This window comes from Sander vitreus, chromosome 8 (genome assembly GCF_031162955.1).
Source record: "Sander vitreus isolate 19-12246 chromosome 8, sanVit1, whole genome shotgun sequence".
Taxonomy (NCBI): domain Eukaryota; kingdom Metazoa; phylum Chordata; class Actinopteri; order Perciformes; family Percidae; genus Sander; species Sander vitreus.
The window spans coordinates 25,076,765-25,098,513 of NC_135862.1; the positions used below are offsets into that span (position 1 = coordinate 25,076,765).

Sequence of the window (21,749 nt, forward strand, 5' to 3'; positions counted from 1 at the left end):
CATAAGCACAATAGTATTATGACATGATAAAACGTAACAATGCAGACAGTTTAGTTCTTTTCCTATTTGCATTATTGCCAAGGATTATATGCCCAGTCTAAACACGCCAGTGTGCTTGCCACATTTAGAAGCTACTGCTGTTTGTTCTGCTGCAGCTTTGCTTTACGTGCTGAAAACCATAGTCTCCACTTGCTTGCATAACCCATTTAACAGCTGCAAAGACATCCAGCTTCCTTGACAGAAACACTCCTTCCGTTTTAAGTAACATGTATTAGCCTATATATGTGTGACTATGTAGCACTGCATTAACTACAATTACAACAAACATTGTTTTTCAGCTTCAGAAAAGACCTTTGTGTGTTTCTGCTGTAAGTTTTGTTTTTCCTCTTCATTACCGCCAGAGGTAAATGTAGTGCGCGATATTGGAAAAAACTGCAAACGGTCCCAGTGAAACTTGATAATTAGGTGTAAGAAAGTTGACTCTGGAAACTCTACAGAACACATGCTGTTTAACATGATGTATGATGTTGGTCAAAGCAGCAACATAAATGTCTGTCTGTGTGAGCCGGTGATGGCTTATAGCATCCAGGATGTGAGGCAACGCTGCAGTAGAAAAGACGGCGCCCGCTAGTGATTGTAGCAGATACGTCAATGAGTTTAGACATTAAATGTTTATGACCGTAACGAAAAAGTTCAACTGCACTAGTGTCTTCCTTTTTCCTTCCTGTGAGAAAACAAAACAACACACCCACATCAAGCAGTGCGTTTACATGCAGTTTAAAAACCTGATTATATTCGGAATAAGGCAATACCATGGTTTCTAACGCTATAAACACCTTACCCCGGCTAAAAATCGGGGTAATGGAGTTCTCATACCATGGTTAACAGACCTAGATAAATGTGTCCAGCCTACTGTGGCAGTCTTTGGTAGTGCCATTCAGTCCTGTCTACCTCGTCCATTTGTGTTTCAGTGGCTGTTTGTAGAACAGAAGTTGAAGTTTGTTCAAGAAGGGACATGGAGATGGTGAGCAGAGGAATCATTGAATTATTTATACTAGGGCTTTGACTCCGAACTTTGATATTCAAATATAATTCGAATATAAAAAAAAAAATTGATATTCGAACGAATATTTGGCAGCCCTTAATATTCGAATTCCGAACCTATTATGCGCATTATTTTTTTGTAAATGTGTTTGCTTGTAAACGTTGTTTTCAATTCAGATTCCGAGGCTTTTTCACGCATTTCAAAATGTAACTCTCGCTCGGCTGTAGCGTGGTAGCGTTGCATTTCCTCCCCGACTCATTTCCTGGTTCTCCTTCTCCATTAACAACGTGAAATCAAGGAGAGGGTTAACTTTTCCTGCTCCAGATTTCACCGTGGTCAGAAAGCACAGGGGAGACACTTTGTTTCTCTCACTATAACTCTAGAGTCGCTACTCGCTCTGAAGCTACCGGTAATCACCGTCACTCTCTCACTCCACCCCCCCCCACACACACACACACACACACACGCGCGGCTCAACGCACATGCTAGCGCAAAAGTATAAACATCAGACCACTTATGTCGGCTACAGTGAAATATCCGAACTTCCTGTTGAAAGCATACTGTTTGTATTTAATCCAGGGTCTGACTTTTAATAAAAAAATTGTTGTGGCAGTGTGTTTTTCTTCTGAAAACATCATGTCACGCCTATTGATTGATACACTGCCCTCTGGTGGACAGAACATATACGAAGTTTGATACCAATATAAGCCTTACTGAAGGCATTTAATAGTCAAAATATTATTAATAAACATTCGAATATATTCTAATATTAATAAACAAACAAACTTCGAATATGATTTTTGGGCAAAAGTCAAAGCCCTAATTTATACTGCCAAAGCCACTGCTGGGATCATCTTAAATAGACGGCCTTTATCCAGAATTAAGTGTCTGGTTAAGGGACTTCCTCTCATTTTCTGTGGGGATAAAAAGAAGGTGTAGAACATCCTGCGACTGCAGACATTACTATCTGCAGCGCATTCCGCTTGAGTGGCAAAGAATACCGTTTGTTATTAGCGGAATGACTTGGCTAGAATGATCAATTAGGCTTTGACACCCTGTTGCATGCGTTCACATTTCAAACCGGAACTTTCCTTTTTGTGATTGGACTTGCAGTGATCATTTTGCTTTGGTAGCAACTGTACACTTACATCACAGGTGAACCCCAGTCACTGTGCTGCAGCTATAAAATCCGCCACCGCAGTTTAATAATGGAAGATGTTATCAGTTAGGCGCGAGAGGACTCTGCCATTTTGCCTCTGATGCTTATAAGGGCTCCTGTTACAATACCCTGCATACTGAAGTGGTAATTCAATGTCAGCATCCTGCTACTGTATGAGAGAGTGCTAGTATGTTGACGTTGACTCAGCGACTCCTGGATTTAGACTGCATGAATGGACCGAACACACACATAAACACACATTGATAGGAGCCAAGTTGCTAAATGAGTTATGTTTACACTCATCTCCCTCTCTGCCTCTCCTGGACATCAGTTTCCTCTTTCATACCTGTGTTTTAGCCCCCCCCACAGGGGCCCGTCTATCTTTCTGGGAGTCTGTCTGACCCAGTTCCTGTCCTGGCTAAGGGGGAAATGATGACATTGAGAGATTTTCCTGCCATTATGTGGGGTAAGCAACTCCCAGAGGTTATTTTGTCGTCACAGCCTGTGTCAGCCCCCTCCCCTTGTTTTCTCATTCTGTACTCTTTTCACTGCAGGCCTGCAGTTTGATTTAGTAGATCAGAAATCTTGGGTACATCAGTGACTTTCCCCAGAGTTCTGTAACTCCACTTTGTGGCACAACTTTCCTTTTTTTATATTCTTTGAAGGTTTTATAATGAATCCTGGGTCATTCCTGTGCTTCACCTTTAGACTTTCATACAAAAATGTACTTCATGCTAATGAATAGTGATGCTTGTGTTGCTATTGTGTGACATACTGATTTTTTATAAGACCTGTGCATGTACTGATGCTGAATTAGGTTAAAGTTTTCACAGTGGGGAGTCCGATGGGTTGAAGCAACATATGTAGATCCAAAATTGCATTATGCTGATACATAATGCAGAAAGTGTGTGTGTGTGTGTGTGTGTGTGTGTGTGTGTGTGTGTGTGTGCGCGTGCTGTAGATCTGGGACCGCTTCACTTATTTTCTCTTTTTCTGGCTTTCACTTCCTTTGCACGTGTCCTGTAGCCTGGGCATGTGGCATCAGTACACCACTCATCTTTAGCTAAATCAGTTTTTTTCATTCACCGTCTTCCTGGTGTCTTTGATAAGCGACTGTGCTCTCGGATGTTTTTCATGTCAGCGTGTTTGGCTCTGCCTTTATCAAATGTAGTTTGCTTCCTGTTTTTGCAGAGTCTCCGGGAGCGTTTCAGCTGGTTGGAATGTTTGTGTCAGTTGCTCATTTGCAGAAATGCTTCGTTTTTGCTTTTGAAGCAGATGTTGTGTCAGGGCTGAAGGCTAGTTCAGGGCTGGGCCACTTGCCGAGTACAGAGTTTCACCTGTTGTGTTGACAGGTGCTGTCTGTCTACGCAAACAAATGTTGTGAGGGAAGAGCAGAGGCGAGTCTACATATGGTTCCTGCAAGACTTGACCTCAGACCCAACCTCAACCCCTCTCCCTAATACATACACACGCACACGCTTACACTCATATTCTGTGCTGCTCTTAGCAGGCAGGAGGAATGTTATAGGTTATCCCAGAGGAAGTCAGCCTGCAGGCCAGTGCTTATGCAGGGCCCCAGCTTGCTCTGGCCTGGACAATGTCCTACAGTTAGCTTGGAAGCAGCCAACACACAGCACAGGAAACAGCTCTCAGGCTCCACTATATCATTTTTTTTTTGCACTCAGATCTCTATATTTCCCCTTTACAGTAACTTCTCTTGCCTTGCTTGTATGTCTTCCGCTGTCACAGTTTTTACGTAATTCTTATTTTCATCTTCACTTAAAATACATCCATGGCTTCTCCAACTTTACTCCACTAATTGTATTTAAAGCCTGTGGCAGACTCTTCCCTGGTTGTAGGAAGCCAGCTTGGCTCATAGCATTGCAAGAGCTCTGCCCCAGAAATGTCACCGGTACAAAGTATTTCTAACTTAACTGCGTAGTACATGTAATATATGGAGAGCTTTTTAGGCACAGAAGCGGTATATGGGACATTTAACACCAAGGGAGGCCTATGCCTCCCTTGGTGTTAAATGTGCTTTTTGTAACCCTGGTAGACAACCTGCTAGTCGAGAAACTGCCACAGTCTCCTTGTAAAAACGACAAATATTGTTTAAAGAAATCAGGGCTGAGGCATTGACATGGAAGCAGACACACAGGACACGCATACGGGTACTTGATCGTGCCTGCTTCTCATCTCAGCCATACTACCTAACTATGGAGTGGGTTTTAAGTCTGTGACAATGTGTGTTCTTGTTTATTAATGTGTTACACATGCGACTTAACAGACACAACCAATCCTTTCCTACACACTGATCATTGCTCTTTATAATTCTTATTAGTAACATGTTAGTAAATGACACCTGACTGTTTCCCTGGTTTATTTAGGAAAGACCAGAACCTGCTGTCCCCAGTCAACTGTTGGTACCTGTTGCTGAACCAGGTGAGGAGGGAGAGTAAGGACCACGCCACACTGAGCGACATCTACCTCAACAACGTCATCATGAGGTTCATGCAGATCAGTGAGGACTCCACACGGCTACTCAAGAAGGTGAGTGGGGCCAACGCATAGGCTATGGTCACACCAAAGCTAAATAGGATTGTCAGGGCGCTCATAAAGGGAGTGCTTATACACTCTTTTCCTTTTGGTTAATACAATAGAGCAACAAACTTCTACAACTGACGGGACAACCTTGTTTTAATGGGGATTCTTTTGATTTCCCTATGGCCACCACAATGGACGACTTGTTTTGTCACAGGAGGTACGATGTAATCTGTCAGGTCTTCCAAGTTATTTTCCAATACGGTCAAAAACAGAGGTGCTCTGTGGTTGAAGAGGTTAAAAAAAACATGGCCTTTAGGTGTCTGCGCTGATGAGGAATGAAAACAATTGAACAGACTGAAAGAAAATTAGACCATATTTGAAATAAAATGCCAAAGTCATGATAAATGTGGGATATAACATACAGGGCACAAGGATGTAAACGCTTTATGTGCACGAAATAAAACATTTCTACGAACACACTGCTCATTTCACTCCGTTTATTGTATAGCATGTTTAACACAAATTCACTCCAGTTCCAAACAGAGACTGGCCCAATCCCAAAGTGAGCCCTGAGGACTAAGGACTAAAGACTCACAGACTTAATTGATCTCAGGTGCTAAGTGAGCGAGTGTGTGAGGCCACATGGGCTCAGATAGGTATAGATGGGATTGGGACAGCACTTCAGATCTTGCTGCTTTCCACACGGCCAAGGCACAGGAGATGGCTGCCTGATTCCAAATTTCCAAACAGGTTGGTCTGTGTTCCGTGGTCGTGTGTCGTGCTGTTGTTTACCTTTGTAATTTCCGGATTTCCCAATGGTCTCCGAGGTAAACGTCACAACACTTTGGTGAAGTCTGCATCGACGCAGACACACGGAAAGGGCTCGGTAAGTGTGTACTCAAACCCTCACGCCCTTTGAAATTCGACATTGGGACAACCCTAAGTCCTTACGAATTTCACGAGAACGCGCACTGAAGTCCGTGAGTCGCTGAGTCCAGACTTTGGGATTGGGCCACTGTGACAGACTGTAGCCTGCTGTCCTTACGTACTTCTGTCTCACCATTTCCTTGTCTCTTCTATGCCCATGAAGTCTCTTTGTAACTGCTTCAATCTCCCTCAATCTTTCTTTTTTTTTACTTTCTGCTATACTGTTTGACATCTACTAGACGAGGTCAGATGTGACTTTTCTTTGATCAACAAAACCAAAGTTTGAACTCACCACTAACGCAATCCAGATCTTTCACGGCGGTCAGTGCGGGCAGCTGTGTCTCCAGCCACTTATGTGATATAAAAAAAAAGTCTTTCACTTTCAATTAACCCATTCATTTGACAACAAAGTATATTTAGTTGCATGATATACAGGATACATACAGTATATATTCAGCTTTGCATCTGATGGGATGATACACTGTTGGGTTCCTGGGGTTTAGCTTTGTGAATTAGAGTAATGCAGAGGAACCTCGGCCACCACAGTTTCAGATCAGTATGCCTTCACTCTCCCGTCTGACGACTGTGGCTTCATGGCTGAAACCGGGCCTCTGCTGCCTTTTCCACCACAAAGACGACAACTCCCTAAAAGATTATGAGCTCCTATGCTGCAGGAGTCACATGAACTCACCACAGGCCTAAATTACAAAGTGGCTTTTCTTCAGAGGAGCGCCTTTGTGTCAGTTAGGCTTGTGCGACTTTTTCTTCCTCTGTTCCTCCTCCTCTCTTTCTTTCTTTTTTTTTTTGCTCTACTTTACTGCAAACCCTGACCATCAAACCTCCAGATTCAAAAAGTAAAAGTGAGGCTCCTTTTTTAGTTCTCAAAGTAATTAACCTCTCTTGATGGCTGTGGTTTTTATCTGATTGTATGGGGGCGTGGTCTTTAACTACTCACCCAAACCCCCAGCACACAAACAGGAAACTGCAGCAACCATTTCCTTTTGATGGCGTTTAAAGTATTATGGTTCTACTAATGAGGCCAGATGTGAAACAGTTGTTTTTCACTTCACTCTCGTCGCCTACCCTGACTCAACACACTTTGATGATCATAATGATTGACTGCCGTCAATACTGATTTTCATTTTTAGTGTGACTCTGAAGACACTTTGCCAAATCCTGACAATCTGCAGGGTACCTCCACATCCGCCTGCATCATTATTGCTGTGGAATCTGTGATAGTTGTCCCTTTTAAAGTTTGTAATGCAGTTTCTCTGTGGATCCAGGTGACATTGTGCCGACTGGTGGGAGGTCCCGGTTCATATGAGACCCGAGACACCGCTCGCCCTCTAATTAAAGCTTCCCCGAGCCTTTGATCTCAGCAGAGCTTCAGTAACGAGGCACAAACAACAGAGAAGGGCCCCATGTTACGTGGGCTCCCTCGCAGCTTCGAGGAGACAGCTGTACTGTTGTCATCCTTCCAGCACATCAAAGACCTGTGTTTTTATTTCCTTGTATGTTCAGGTCTCATGCTGTGAGATGGAACAGCAGAGGGAGGACTCAAAAGTAGCCCTGGTGTCTTCGTCAACATCCTCCGGTTTACCCGTTTGCCATGTGCATTTATGTCTTCAGTGTTGCATTGTGGTCACAAATTTGTTTAGAAACACCCCATTTGTGTGTAGTTTTATGTTTGAGTACGGGCGTCAAATAGTGGACCTCTCTTTTCTTTTTTATGCTTGGACAGATGTTATCACATGCATTCAGTTTTTATTATTCATACAACCGGCTCTTTGTTTTACTCTGCCCTGTTTTATTTATGGAAGTCTGCAGCTACAAGGTGGAGATCCCAAAGCGTGAGGCAGTTTGGAACCTTTTCCCAGGCAAAGCATGTGCAGGATAGTGCTTTATTTTACAATAAGACATACAAAAAGACATTTTGACATATCACAGTAGGAAAGTACTGGTGTAAATGATGAAATGAATGATGACAGAATTCCTTCCAGCTGGTTTCTGTTCACGTCTGGGTTACACAAACACGATACATTGTGTAAACACAACAGCTTAAGACTTGTTTATCACTGGACAAAGCTAGGGTAGCTGTTTTCCCCTGTTTCCAGTCTATATGCTAAGCTAAGGACTCCTGCATAAACATGTAACAGATTAAACAAATAATTGGATTTCCCAACATTTGAAACTATCCTTTTGGCATTTAAATGAAAGGATCAATGCCATTTGGTCAAAGATTGTTTTTATGAAATGCATCAGATAAGACCTTGTCAGTGTTTCTACTGTGTCTGTTGACTGTGTGACTGTGTTAATAGTGACAAGACGCTCCGATCTATGTTGAGCACCACACACGCACAGGGCCCGTAGGCTATACGACTGCCATCTCTATACCATGATTAATGTCAGTGGCAATATGAAACCCACCACTCCCCAAAGGCTGACTTGGTTTCTCCTCCCTGGGGTTGTTTCATCTTTCTAATGTGGTTGGAATACAGATGGTATCTAAAAGGGGAAACCCATTTGTAGGATATTTGTAATGAATTCAACCGAATTGGAAACCCCCCCCCCCCCAAGTGAGATTCCTTTTAAAATGAAAGAGGCTAAGTTGTGAAAATTAAATCACCGCAAACGCCGCATTTAAGCCTAGTTTCCATTAAGCAGTCAGGCTCAGTTTAGTTCAGTTTGTTACACAATACAGTGGTTATTTTTGCGTTTCCATTGTCAAACGTTGTGGATGGTACCAATAGAACCGCTCCATTCCATCCCATTTTGTCGTTATCCCTCTGTTGAGGTACCTAGCACACTGATCTGATACTAAAAGGTGGAACTAGAAACATTGCAGTCTGTGATTGGTGCAGACGTACCTCTGCGTCATCAGTGAAGAGGAAATACAGCAAGAGATGAATGGAGCAGTTACTTGTATACCGAAAGTATTTTATGGAAATGCAGCTTTAGTGAACAGCCGTTATTGCTTGTAATAATGTGTGTAGTGTGTGTGTGTTTCACAAAAGCATTATGTTAGGTGAAGCTTCTCTGGTGAACACACTCTAAACATGTCTTGAATGTAATTCCCATTTACTTTCATCTCTGCCTTTACTTCTCACACACACTCACACTCTCGCAGCTCTTGTGATCCCTGAGAAGGCTTTTCATTGAGCTCTGGATCACTTCCCAGCCTCCTCAATGGAGAAGAACTGATGAGTGTTAGATATGACAAATAGTCAAAGGTTCTGTCCTCTGAACTGACAGTTGCTAATGGGTTTTCCCACAGGAGAAGGCCTGTGTTTGTATGATCTTTAAGACATGCAGGGATCTACAATTAATAGGCAGTTAAAATGTGGTACTGTCATGTTTTGTGAGATACAATTACAGATCTACTATAAACTTATCATTTACCGAAAAAAACTTCATCATAGTGTATCAACGTAGCTCCCTTATCTACACTCGTTCTCAAACATGCCTGAGTTTGACTTTTGCCAAGTTTGGTGCTTCTAAAGCTCTGGTTATCCAGGCTTAAAGGCTGTTTGCACTCTGATTAGGTAGGAGCTACAAATTAGGGAACTGACAGAGCAGGTGGTGGTTGGGAAGATGTTGCCAATCGGTCAGGTCACCCAGCACGCCACTCTAATTTCAGACACCGGCCTGGCAGCCGGTAAACTGAGAGTGTAATCCTCTTTGCGGTCTATTCACTTGCTTAGACATTGTGCAGCTTTACCTGTGAGCGACTTGTGAAGAACAAGAGTGAGAGTTTTGCACGTTTGTGCACACAAGTTTTCACAAGATTGCTTTTGTCTTGATCTGTTACTTTTTGACAGTTCAGCAGAGTCCTTTTTAGAGCCGAAGATTGTGAAAACCGTGCGTCAGAATGAACATGCTTGTAAACTCACCTGTCAATCAGGTGTGTGACCTCAATAGAGCCTCTTACCTGTTGCCAACACACACACACACACACGAGGCCACTTGTGTGCAAGGCAACGGAGTGTGTGACTCATCTAATCTCAAGTAAAGATATCCCATACATTGTTCAGTTTGTAAGGGCAATATTGCTTGTAAGAACTACCTCTGTGGGCACTGGACCCTGCAGCTAATACAAGCAGATAATATTGCCATAAATTGCAACTATTATAAAAACATGGCTCTGACAATTCTCATAAATCCTGTTCAGGGCACATTCGACAATCAACAAGCAGCCTTACAAATTACTTTAAAAAAGTTTTCATTTCATTTATTTTTTATTTCACACACACACACACACACACACACACACACACACACACACACACACACACACACACACATATATATATATATATATATACACATACATACATATAACTGTAAAATAAAAAAGTGCGTAGCAACACACCAAAGGAAAAAGAACAATATATACAGTGTTACAAATAATATTAAAAATACTATTACAATTAATATTTTCAAAAACTGTCCAAAAAGGAAAAAAACTTTTAAAAAGTTTTCCTCCACATTTTCTCCCAACCTTTAACCATTGTGCAAAAACTGCTCCTAAGTTTACATGGTGGGATCTATGTTTACATTCAGTACTTCTCACTAAAAAGTCTAGCAAATGTGTTGAATACATTTTCTTTCTCATTAAACATTTGCAAAGTCAAATTTGTATTTCAAAAACTTGCATTGTTGACGTCCATGTAAACTAGGTTGCAGTCTTTTTCTTTCTTGCATTTGTTTGCACACTGGCACGTGTCTTGTGTATTGCATTGCTTGCCTGTTTGCACACGTGCACGACACTATAACAATAAAACAGGGACCCAGTCATAAAAACATCACTCCATAGCACTACTAGTAGTCAAAGATTCCACAAGGTACCTTTGATCATGACTACTTTAAACAGTTGTAGTGTAGATGTAGATTTAGTTTATTTTTGCCAGTCACTGCCATGCAATGGACTCCATTCTTGATCAGAAGTACATCACCACCACTCTATCCCACTGCACTAGGTGGTTCAATACCCCCGCAGAACCCTCATACAGCCTTTTGCTGGGAGCGGCTCCCAAAATGAGATTTGTCTGAGGATAATTGGGTTAGAGAAAGACCTGGAGTGCGGGAATGAGGCTGTAACATCATCCAGGTAGCAGAGCGTGGTATCGACTGTAGTAGAGAGATCAAAAATTCATTGTCATGAATCATGACTCATAATCTAATAAACATGTGATACAGTATGTGAGTCATTGTGAAGGAAATATGTGAGCCTCACAGTTAAATTAATAGTGAAAGCCCCTCTAAATCCATCACTGAGTCACTGTTAAACTGTATCCCACAACCGTGAGGTGCATTAACGTGGGCGTGTGTGTGTGATAGTATTACTGAGTCAGCCTTGTGGCACAGCTGATTGAGTTAGCATATTTGGGAAAAAATCTTTCACGATGAGGTGTAGAAGCCAGATAATGTGTCGAGCTTGTGGACGGTGAAACTCAAGCTGTGTTCACCGATTTGAAAGGAAAAGCCGCCGTGACACCGATACCCCTTTCACTCAGAAACCACTCATTTGACACAGGACTATAAAGCCACCTTTCTGTTGTGTATGTGTACCATTCAGACCACGGGTCAATGTCTGGTTGTTGTCCACCATTTGTTTAAAACCCAATATACTAGACTTGTTAAGTTACAGCTCAATAAAAGTAGTCGCTGCAGTGTTTGCAATGTAGATTCACCATTGCAGACAGTTTTGAATGGGCTATAAACTATAGTTTTGGTCTGGGAGAACTCCTTTTGTGTACTCGTTTGAATTTACTGATTTGTTGTAATTGTCTCATTGTTTGTTCTTTCTGTTTCTTTATTTCAGAGCAAGGAAATAGCCTTTCAGCTCCAGGAAGACTTGATGAAGGTCCTAAATGAGCTATACACAGTAAGTATTAATGACTGCCCCTTATTTTTTACTAATGCAAATACATTGGTCTTTGCTGTGGTTGAGACTGGTTCATAGCACTGAGCTGACTAACTTCCAACTAACAGCTTGAAGTCTTTAACCCTGCAGCTTAGAGGTGTCTGAGGGATCAAATATTAAACATCCAAGCAAATAGACATCTACCAAAGTGAAGGGAAAGTATGTGTAATCTCTTTTCAGCACAACATGAAACACAATCTATTCTACCCTAGTGAACAAGATATTCAAACTGTGAAGTACCAACACATTATGTTTGACTCATTAGTGTTCATATTATGTGCTTGTAATGGCTCTTATCAGCTTAGTTCTCTTGCTCTTCAAAACAAATGCATGCAAAGCCACACCAGGCAGTTGGAGGCAAATAGCAACTTGAGGATACATTTTCTTTAAAAAAAAAAAAGATGATCTCTTTTAGGTATTGTTACCTTCATTCAAAAGTTGACAAAGACGGATAACAAGCCCGGGGAGAGAGCAAGAGACATTACATGCAACACAGAGTAATGTTTCACCACACCATCAAACTTCTACATCAAACACGCTGCAGAGCTGTAGTCTAGTTTCTATAAAGGCCATTTCATCACCTCTGTTCAATGCCTTAGCTGTAAGTAGTTGTCTGCGTGTACTTATGACCTTAGTAGAGAAAGGTACTTTAATCATGAATCAATAGCTAATTCCACCAGTCAGTTCTGCTAGCCTACTAGCTTAGTTTAATGCCTCACATATGTTGTTGGCAATTAGATGCTCTGCTCAGACAGAATGACTGGATCGAATCGAGGCAATGTTGTTTAAATATGATTGTACTTTAGGTCACTCACAGGCATCAGCAATGACAAACATTACATGTCAGAATAACATGTCACCAAAGTATTCGAGAAACAAATACAGTAGAATTTAGTTACACTGTTAATCTGCGAGTTTTGTGTTATCCACAATTATGTCATTCCTCCCTAACAATCAATGGCGTTGTGTTGAGCCTTCTCATTGATCATCATGGTAACCTGGGATGTACACAGATGGAGATACAGGTCGAGGCAGTTGTTGTCGCTTCCCAAGAGATGGAGCGAAAAGCAGCTCAGTTTGCTTATACAGTCTCCAGTAACTCACTGCAGTGGATTACAGTGGTTACACTTCCAGTCGATGGCGGCGCTGCTCAAAACATGACAAACGTGTTACTCCAAACTGTATGTGTGTCACTCTCACCACAGTCCACGCTCCAGATTTGACCTGGTTTAGCCCATGTGGGAAGAGACACACACACACACACTCACTGAGTAGCTATTGCATCAGACAGCCACAGTCCTGATGTTTGCCTCTTCCAATTAAATAACAGGTCTGCTCCGTCTCTAAATATGTCCCTCTAAAAGAAACGCCAAAGTAAATACAGCAGTGGCAGATGCCAGACCAATAAATGAGGACTACAGGGCCCAAGGTCAGTCACCCATCTCTAAACTGGTTCCAGTTAGGCCAAACCCCACAAAAGGCAAAGGGCTGCAGACAAGTTAGGCTTTGCTTCGTTGTTCCACGCGTACAAAAATAACTCAGTTTGGGGGAAAGATGTTTAGATTTTGCGATGGGTGAGTCTCTATTTGTACTGAAGTTGAGGTTTAGTGCATTCAAAGTGTATTGCATACATTCTGGGGCTGTAATTTGTTGGAGTTGGTTCATTCCAGGTTAAACCACTTGTGCTCTGTATTGCCACCAGACATGTATAAAGTACTAGAGACCCAGACTTGAGTAAAAGTACAAGTGCTCTATCAAAAAAGTGACTTGAGAAGTTGAAGTGCTCTTTAAACACCACACTTAAGTGGAAGTACTAAAGTATTCAACATTTTTTGTACTTAAGTATTGCAAGTAGTTTATTTTAAAATGTACTACTCAAATACTGAAAATAAAAGTACACGTATTGTGTTATGTAGTTATTAAAGAAAGCAGTCAAAAGTTTGAATATCATATTGTTTATATTACTTCAAATGTTTAGCCTAAAGGACACTCACAGTTCCTTTGGCTATAGCAGCAGTACAAGGACAGGAATGTACAACTCCGCAGCATGTCATGAACCGCGGGTAGCTAGTGCTTACTGGTAGCTCAAGCTGGTGTACCATTTGTGTATTATATTTGTACGTTTCTTCAAATTCGATGAATTTTTGAAGGCCATTATTTCGCAATCGTTCGGGAGGCAGAGTAGGCACTTCATTCTATATGAATGTCTTTCACTCCGACAAATGAAAACATGGAGTCTAAGTAGGGCCAGGGGTGGGCTCCTTCCTCACCGCCACAATCACTCAAAGTTGAAGGTGGTGTTTCTGGTTCTTCCATCTCGAAACAAACTAACAAAGCTCAGGTGTTCTCAATGCAGGCAGGCAGCGGAGCGAAATGCAGAACGGGAGCACGCGCGGTCTTCTTATAAGACAGCTTGATTCACTCAATGATGAGCCAGCTTCATCAAACCTGGTGACAGAGCCATCTACCGCTCTGGCAGTGATAATGTGGGTTTGGAATGATTCATAACTGCTCTCAGATTTGCTCCCAGTTTGGACCCCAGTAGACGATTCAGACACAGGCACAACGGATTGTAGTTAGAAGTTTAATCTCAGTACTTGCAAGTAAAAGAGAGTTAATCAAGGTGGTGAGGAGACAATCCCGGTGAAAGCAGATGGTGTCTGGTGGTGAGGAATTAGTGCCAGGCAGTGGCAGAGGATCAGCAGGAAGGCAGGCTCAGCTCTGGCAGGTGCTGGAGACGGAGGAGACACAGGTGAGGTTATTTTTAGCAACACACAACAACGGGTCAAAGTAAACCTCCTCACTGGAGTTTTTAGGCCTGAAGAGTTAGGCGATGAGTGAGTGGAGAGCCGGGTTTCTTGTACTGAGCTTGATTGTAAATGGAAGTCAGGTGTGCCTGGTAATGCCTGTAGAGCCACGCCCCTGCTGATGAGCACACACACACGCCACACCACACACACAGGGGAGGAGACACAGGGAAAGACAGACAGGGAAACATACAGAAAACACAGGGGAATCCATAGAATTTAGAATACAAACGCCTCTCCCTCCCCTCCTGTCCGTTCCTTTTCTTTCCCTTCTCCTTTACTCTCCTCTCCTCCCACACCAGTAATCCAGTCCTTACTCTGTAAGGACTGGATTACCTTGTATATTGCACTTGGCACTTTGCAAGGTGGCTGCTCCAAAAGATTTAACATTTGGTGAATCCAGTTTCCTCGTGATAGTTTATTGTTTATTAAGGATAACCATCAACCATCACCGTAGTGGAGACCTTGGGTCCAACACAATACAAACATACACAAATATTATAAAGCAAAATACATATTTGTCATATCTGAACAATGAAAACATGGTAGCATGTCCTCATTTTATAAAACAAAGGCATGTTGTTTTTTGATAGTGCACCTGCTTTTTTGCTATTTCATACTTGCATACCCAACACCAGAATTCTTTTTTTCAAGATTGTTTTTATTAACGTTTTCTGACAACATAGGAACACCCAAAATACAAACGAAACAAGCAAGCATACTCATAGTGTGCCGTTTTCTTCAGGTGGATCACTGAAACAAGTTCATGTAGCCAGTTTCTGAAACATGGTGGATTTAATGTTTTCCGGTCCTTTTTTTTTTTTTTTTTGCCAGAACCATGCCCATCAATACAGCTGTTTGAATGTGTAGAGGGAATTCCAGAATTCTTTTTGGGAAAATAATCTGCAGTGTCTCGGTGGCAGGGGATGGGACGCTACTTTCTATTGCAGTCTGTATATTTATATGAAAATCAGTAATACTACTGTGAACGTACATTTTTATGCATGCGTGAGGGTCAGTGAGTTTGCTTGCTGATAACTCCATAGCATGGGCTCCATGTTTCGCCCACAGCCAGTGATTCATCTGCACTGTCCTCAGAGCCCCCCCCCCACACGTGTCCGTTCCCCCTTCTCCTGACGATGTTAGCAAGTGTTAATATGACTTTTATGATCCTTCAGCTCACTGAAGAACTCATTGTTTGTGTTTCGTGGTTTACCGGCTCTTTAACGATTGAGTAACTGTCTAGTGCGGACATGGAGTATGTATGAGTAACGCTCACACTCCAGCTGTCTGAAGATGATGACTTTCAGACTTTAGGAAGTAGTTCTAATCAGCCGTTCTCCACCAAGGCAAAGCATTTCCCTTGAAATCACTTGATCACTACAGTGTGATGACACAAGGGGCGGAGGGTTCAACTTATTTGCCATATTAGCCTTTACAAAAAGATATATATGTATTTAGATATATTTAAGAAGCATATGCTACATGTTACATGTCGTTAGAGCCAGCAAAGTGCAACACAGACTGTCCTTCTGATGTTTTAAAACACAATGATTCCAGCATTTAAAATTCAAATGTAAAGCCCTTTTTTTAACGTGTTGTTAATCCCATTTACTTGTTTTGACTTTACTTGTATCTACTGCAAAGATGAGAGCTGAATTGTCACTCAAAGAGCAGTCTACCTCCCTCTTAATAAGCTTGTGTGAAAACCAGAGGGAAAAAACCAGAGGGCGAAACCAAATCTTCTTCCTGAGTGTATTCTTTTTCCCAAATACAGATCAATGAAGGCAGCATGTTAGATTTAGCTGCAGTGATTTGTGGTGGTTGTGGTCCAATGAGCGCCTCATATAAAAAGGCTAGAGAGGATCTGTCTTTGGTTTGTGGTTAAGGGAGAGACGAACTGCCTGCTGTGAAATTTGTTGAATCGATATGTGATAAATCAGCGGGCCAAAGGATAGAAGCCTTAGTTGTGGGTTATAAAAGGCCAGTCGCGACTATGAAGGTTATTAAACTATATTTTAGTGACCTTTGACCTCACAGAAACTGACCTGAAACTGTAACACTGCACGGTCTCAGGAGGTTGCCCTTTGCAAATCTTTATAAGGAAATAATGACAAACAGGCCTTAAACCATATTTTCTTTGCAGCTTATTTTCTACTTGTGTTTGTCTCCAGGTGATGAAGACCTACCACATGTACCACTCGGAGAGCATAAGCGCCGAGAGCAAGCTGAAGGAGGCTGAGAAGCAAGAGGAGAAGCAGATCGGCAGGGGAGAACCAGTCTTCAGCATCCGAATGGAGGACAAATACCAGAGGCGCAGCTCCGTGAAAAAGATCGAGAAGATGAAAGAGAAGGTAGAATGCCAGGGGTTCGCAACCCTTAACAATTGTAATCCAATCTGTGACAATTGCATTAAAACTTAGTTAGTAGTCACGCTATTCTGTTTTCCTTAAGGTGTTTCTCTTTTAGTAGTTTTGGACACAACATAATATCTGATTAGAAAACTGGCATGGCTTTTTCTTAGAAGTCCCGCTGACCTGAGTGAAGGGAAAACATACTGAAAGCATTGTCACAGCCAAAGAGCAGGCTTTTTATTTTCAGAACAAGCCTGCTTTCTGTTAAACCTCTATGACAAATGATTCAATGGCTTTTTAAACACGACTCTTCCTGGAATGCATTTGGGAAGTGTTCAAATATGGACGATTTGGAAGTGTGTGAGTCGGAGCCCATTGGTCAGTGGATGGTGACGAACGAACAGCCTTCTATTTATCTGGTAGAGAGGAAGTGTAGGACAAAGACGGATGGCTCAGACTGAGGTATCCTAGTTGCAGTGAAGGACACAGTCTGTTTTTAGTTTGGGCTTTTTTTTCGTTCTTGTTCCCCTTTTTTTGTTGCTATTTTTAAAACATAATTTAATGTATTTCTGCTCTGTTTATTGAAGCTGTTGTTTTGCCAGTAATCCAGTCTCAGTTCTGAGATGCTTGCAATCACTTGTCAAAAAGGCAATTCTCGACTCATTAAATTCATCCTGCCTCCCTCGTTCGCTCTGTCGTGTTCTGTTTCTCATTCTACGCCTCTAATTCTCTCATCAGCGTCAAGCCAAGTACTCCGAGAACAAGCTGAAGTCGATCAAAGCGCGGAACGAGTACCTGCTGACACTGGAAGCGTCAAACTCCTCCGTCTTCAAATACTACATCCACGACTTGTCGGACTTAATTGATGTAAGTATAAAACCACATGCCCTGTTCTAGAGACGGCTGTATGTTCGGCGCAGGCTTGTTGTGTCTTCAGTGAGACTGGGAAAAGTTTTTGCTGAGGACATAAATTATTACATAAACCAAACACACACTTTGCAGTCAGGTAGATTTTGTTATGTCTTTTTTCCCCACAGACTTTTAGACGAGATTTAAAATGGTGATCAGAGAAGAGACTGATGACTTTAGCATATAAAAGAGATTTTAGGACACCAGACTGTGGGATGGAAATTACAGTGCAGGACTGTATTAAATAAGCGTATTAACGTTTGTAATGAAAACTATTCTATTCCTCTTTCCCGTCTCTTGATGTCAGTATTGAAAGCCACATATTATATTTAGTTCCACTGTGTTTTTTCCTCTCATTTTGTCACTGTTTTAAAATATTCCATATCTTTCAGACTGTTTGACTGGACCCTGACCCTCAAACCTAGTGTTTTGTTTTGTCATGTACAGCTGTGGTCACTCCATTCACTACACTTATCTCTCTCTACTCTGCCTACCGTACCAATAAACATGGCTTATAATATGGCTCACCTGGGTTATTATTATTTTGTTAGAGAAATAAACTTGTGTGTTACTGGAAATGGGTGAAGGCCAGGTTTTGGGGTTTTATATTCCAGACAGGACCAGAAGAGAGGATAAATTTAACGTCTATTCAGTGGCATGCTGTGTGCGGAAATTACCCCTCTCCCTGCTTTGCTCACAAGCCTTACAATCGCACCGTGTGTGTGTGTGTGTGTGTGTGTGTGTGTGTGTGTGTGTGTGTGGGTGTGTTTTGTTTTACTATATTCGTGGGGTCCAAAAACCAGGGAATACAGTATACTTGTGGGGTCTGCACAGTCTTGTGGGGCCCAAAATGCTGGACCCCACAAGTTTAAAGGGCTTTTGGATTAGGGTTAGAATTAGGTTATGGTGAGGGTGAGGGTTAAGTTTAGGCATTTAGGGACTGTTCGTTATTTAATTAAGGGGCCACCGGAGGAGTTTGTGGCCTCTAACCTAAAAAGACTTGACCCTCCCCTCGTCAGTAATCATTTTCCTATGACCCTCCAAAATGATTTGAAAAAGAGGCGTGACCCTCCCCTTGCGTGCAAGTTTGCACTTAGCAAAGAAGTACAGATGTCATTTGATTTTTACAGCCGTGACGTACAGGACTTAACCTCTGCATTCTCATCTTACACATCCCACTCCTCTGTTATGGTGTGGTGGCCATTTCAGTAGATTTACTCACTGACATTGTTGTGGAAACACAATAAGCATGGAAACTAAATGCACACTTCATGCATTACTGCATTACTTCAAATACTAAGTTACTCCTCTAGTAAACTAGTATTCACATGAAATAAAACACTGAGACCATTCAGCAAAGGACAATGGGAAATAACAATTCAACACTGGTTGCTATGGACTCGTCACTAGGCTTCGTCATTGTATATTTTAGAGCATAGGTAAAGGTGCCGAAGCTGAACATTATATTCCTTTAAAACATAAACATTATATGTTTATTTTTAAAGCAGATTTTAAATTACATTGTAACAATTTAACAATTCGCCCTTATGAAATCCAATCGCGGCACGGCTGTCTTGGAACGCAATAGACAGACGCTTAAATTCAACTAAAATGTAACGGTGAACAATCAGTGTCCGACTGTTGAGATGCCTCTCCAAACTCACCATAAAACGTTAAGACACGTTAAGCAAAAAGATCTGTATTTTGCCGTAATCCAATGACACGGAAAAAAAGTAATCCACAGCGATCAGTAGATCCACAAACAGAGTCACGGTGTATCCAGCAAGGCCTATAGGAGCGTCACATTCACCAGCCAGCTCCAAACAGGTGAACGAGGCCTCTCCACTTCGCCGTTTAAACAAAGTGGAATAAACGTATAAAAGTCCAAATCTACACAAAACCCGCAATCAATTAGTAAGCTGACATCACATTTATATACATGGCATTTAGGAAACCTTTATTGCAAGGTTGGCACGGCAAGATGTCCAGACTAGTGCAACAGTAAGTTTAGTTTTTTGCGTCCTGCTGCTCCCGTCGTCAGCCAGGTAATATTTTTTTTTACTAAAGCAGTATATGAAATCAGATGTATTACCTACCACCATTTAGTTGTTTTGTGTTATTTAAGATATTTATAAAATATCTGGTCATGCCAGACGTAATTCCACTAATTTAAACAATGCAATTACCCTTTTGAGCCACCAGGGGGGCAGTGCTCCTCCTGCCCCTCCCCCTATTTTCCTCCGGTGGTCCATTCCATAAATACCGAACGGTCCCTTAATTGTGATGGAAATTGGAAATTTGTCTCGTTTAAAGGTCAATTTTTTTTACCATACACGATCAAATTACAGGTATATTCACACATTTAATTTAAGACTTAATTCTAAGATCTATGTTGTGTTTGTTTGAATTGACTATATGGCAATTATTAGCTTGTTTGCCTAATATTCAGCGGGGGGTCAATTTACAAAAAGGAAAATAATCGTTGGTGGCAGGCAGCCCTAGTGTTAGTTTGTGTATTGTGAGACCTGTAGGATCATGTTGACCCTGATCTTTCATCCCTTCCAGTGCTGTGATTTGGGGTACCACGCCAGTCTGAACCGGGCCCTGCGGACCTACCTGTCAGCCGAATACAACCTCGAGACGTCACGCCACGAGGGTCTTGACATCATAGAGAACGCCGTGGACAGTCTGGACCCACGCAGTGACCGACAGAGGTTCATGGAGATGTTCCCTACGGCCTTCTGCCCACCGGCAAAATTTGAGTTCCAGTCTCATATGGGAGACGAGGTACAGTTCAGAACAAAATAGTAGCTGTGTTGATGAACTGAACTGGAGAAAAATGCATTTATATAATGAGTTTTAAAATGGTTTGTTTCCAAGTCATCCACTGTATGTGCTGCACTGCAGATATAATGAACAACATGGAAGTGAATTTGGAGTTGATTAAAAAAGGTCTCAGACTTAATGAGGTCTGATTTCAGTGGCTTAAGTGCAGCGTTTTACTGCATCTGGGCTGTCGGATCAGGTTTTATGGGGCGCTGAATTTGATAAATCGTGTGTTAATTCTCCCCCTGCAGTCATGTAGCTCAACATGTGTTGAGTTTTACTGTTTGGCTGGCACTGCCAACGCTGATATCATGTCTGTTTACTAGCTGCTGTTGTGAGGCTGTCTGCGTTCAGTCGGCAAACGGCACTGTGGTTTGCTCTACAATGTCTCTTTTCTGATCATCGACGATGTATTTCCTCTTCCTTTTTTCCCCCCTAGGTGTGTCAGATCTCATTGCAGCCCCCGGTCAACGGAGAGCTCATCCTGAGGTTCCAGCAGCTTCAGTCTCGCCTGGCTACTCTAAAGATCGAGAACGAAGAGGTAATCTTCAGTAACAGTGCAAAACATAAATTCAACCCATTACACAGGTATTTGTGGTGTGGATTTAGATATGTCAAACATGTCAAAACTATTCCATGCTGCTATTTGTTGGTTGCAAGATGTTGACAGCTGCAGAGCAAGAAAGTTAAAAGCTGCTAAAGAAAGTTAACTTTACTTTTGCCAGAAGTCATCCAAGGTGAGACAGAGAAATAGTTGCTGAAGTTTCTGTTACATATACGCACCACACACAAACACACATGCACACTCTGTATTTTCCTCTCTCTCATGCCCTGCAGGTAGCCATCAAACCCTCTCTGTGAAGCCTCCACTTTCACTCCCACCGGTAGAATTCACTGTCTCGCTTTTATTCGCACAAACCCGTCCTGCGCTGCTCTTTTTTGACATTGGAGGTGCATCTCTGCTTCTCAGGCTGTGTTGTTTTAATCTGTCTGCAGCTTGCTTGAGTAAAGCGACTTTATTTATTTTTTCATGAAACAAAAACCATTAGGGGAGAAATACCATGACTGCCACAGTTTCACAGAGTGCAATCCTGTCCATTACGCTGGCTTCTGTGTCACGTCTGACCTGCCTCCTCTCTATAAGCTCTCACTGCCGTCTCTCTTTATGCTCTCTGTTTCTCTTCCTCCCTCCACATCGGTGCACTCTCTTTGTTTTGTCCCGCTTACAAAGACAAACAGAGACACAGGAGCTTGT

The 21,749-nt window shown here is 42.0% G+C and overlaps 1 protein-coding gene across 4 annotated transcripts in view; it reads left to right on the top strand.

Moving 5' to 3' along the window:
• srgap1a (SLIT-ROBO Rho GTPase activating protein 1a) overlaps nucleotides 1–21,749 on the top strand; it is a 97,187-nt gene that overhangs the window by 42,300 nt on the left and 33,138 nt on the right. For all 4 annotated transcript variants that reach the window (XM_078257625.1, XM_078257626.1, XM_078257623.1 and 1 more), the window contains exons 3-8: nucleotides 4,592–4,754; nucleotides 11,497–11,559; nucleotides 16,580–16,759; nucleotides 17,498–17,626; nucleotides 20,234–20,455; nucleotides 20,934–21,035. In XM_078257625.1, the coding sequence (XP_078113751.1) occupies nucleotides 4,592–4,754; nucleotides 11,497–11,559; nucleotides 16,580–16,759; nucleotides 17,498–17,626; nucleotides 20,234–20,455; nucleotides 20,934–21,035 (859 nt within the window). The remainder of the gene's footprint in view (nucleotides 1–4,591; nucleotides 4,755–11,496; nucleotides 11,560–16,579; nucleotides 16,760–17,497; nucleotides 17,627–20,233; nucleotides 20,456–20,933; nucleotides 21,036–21,749) is intronic.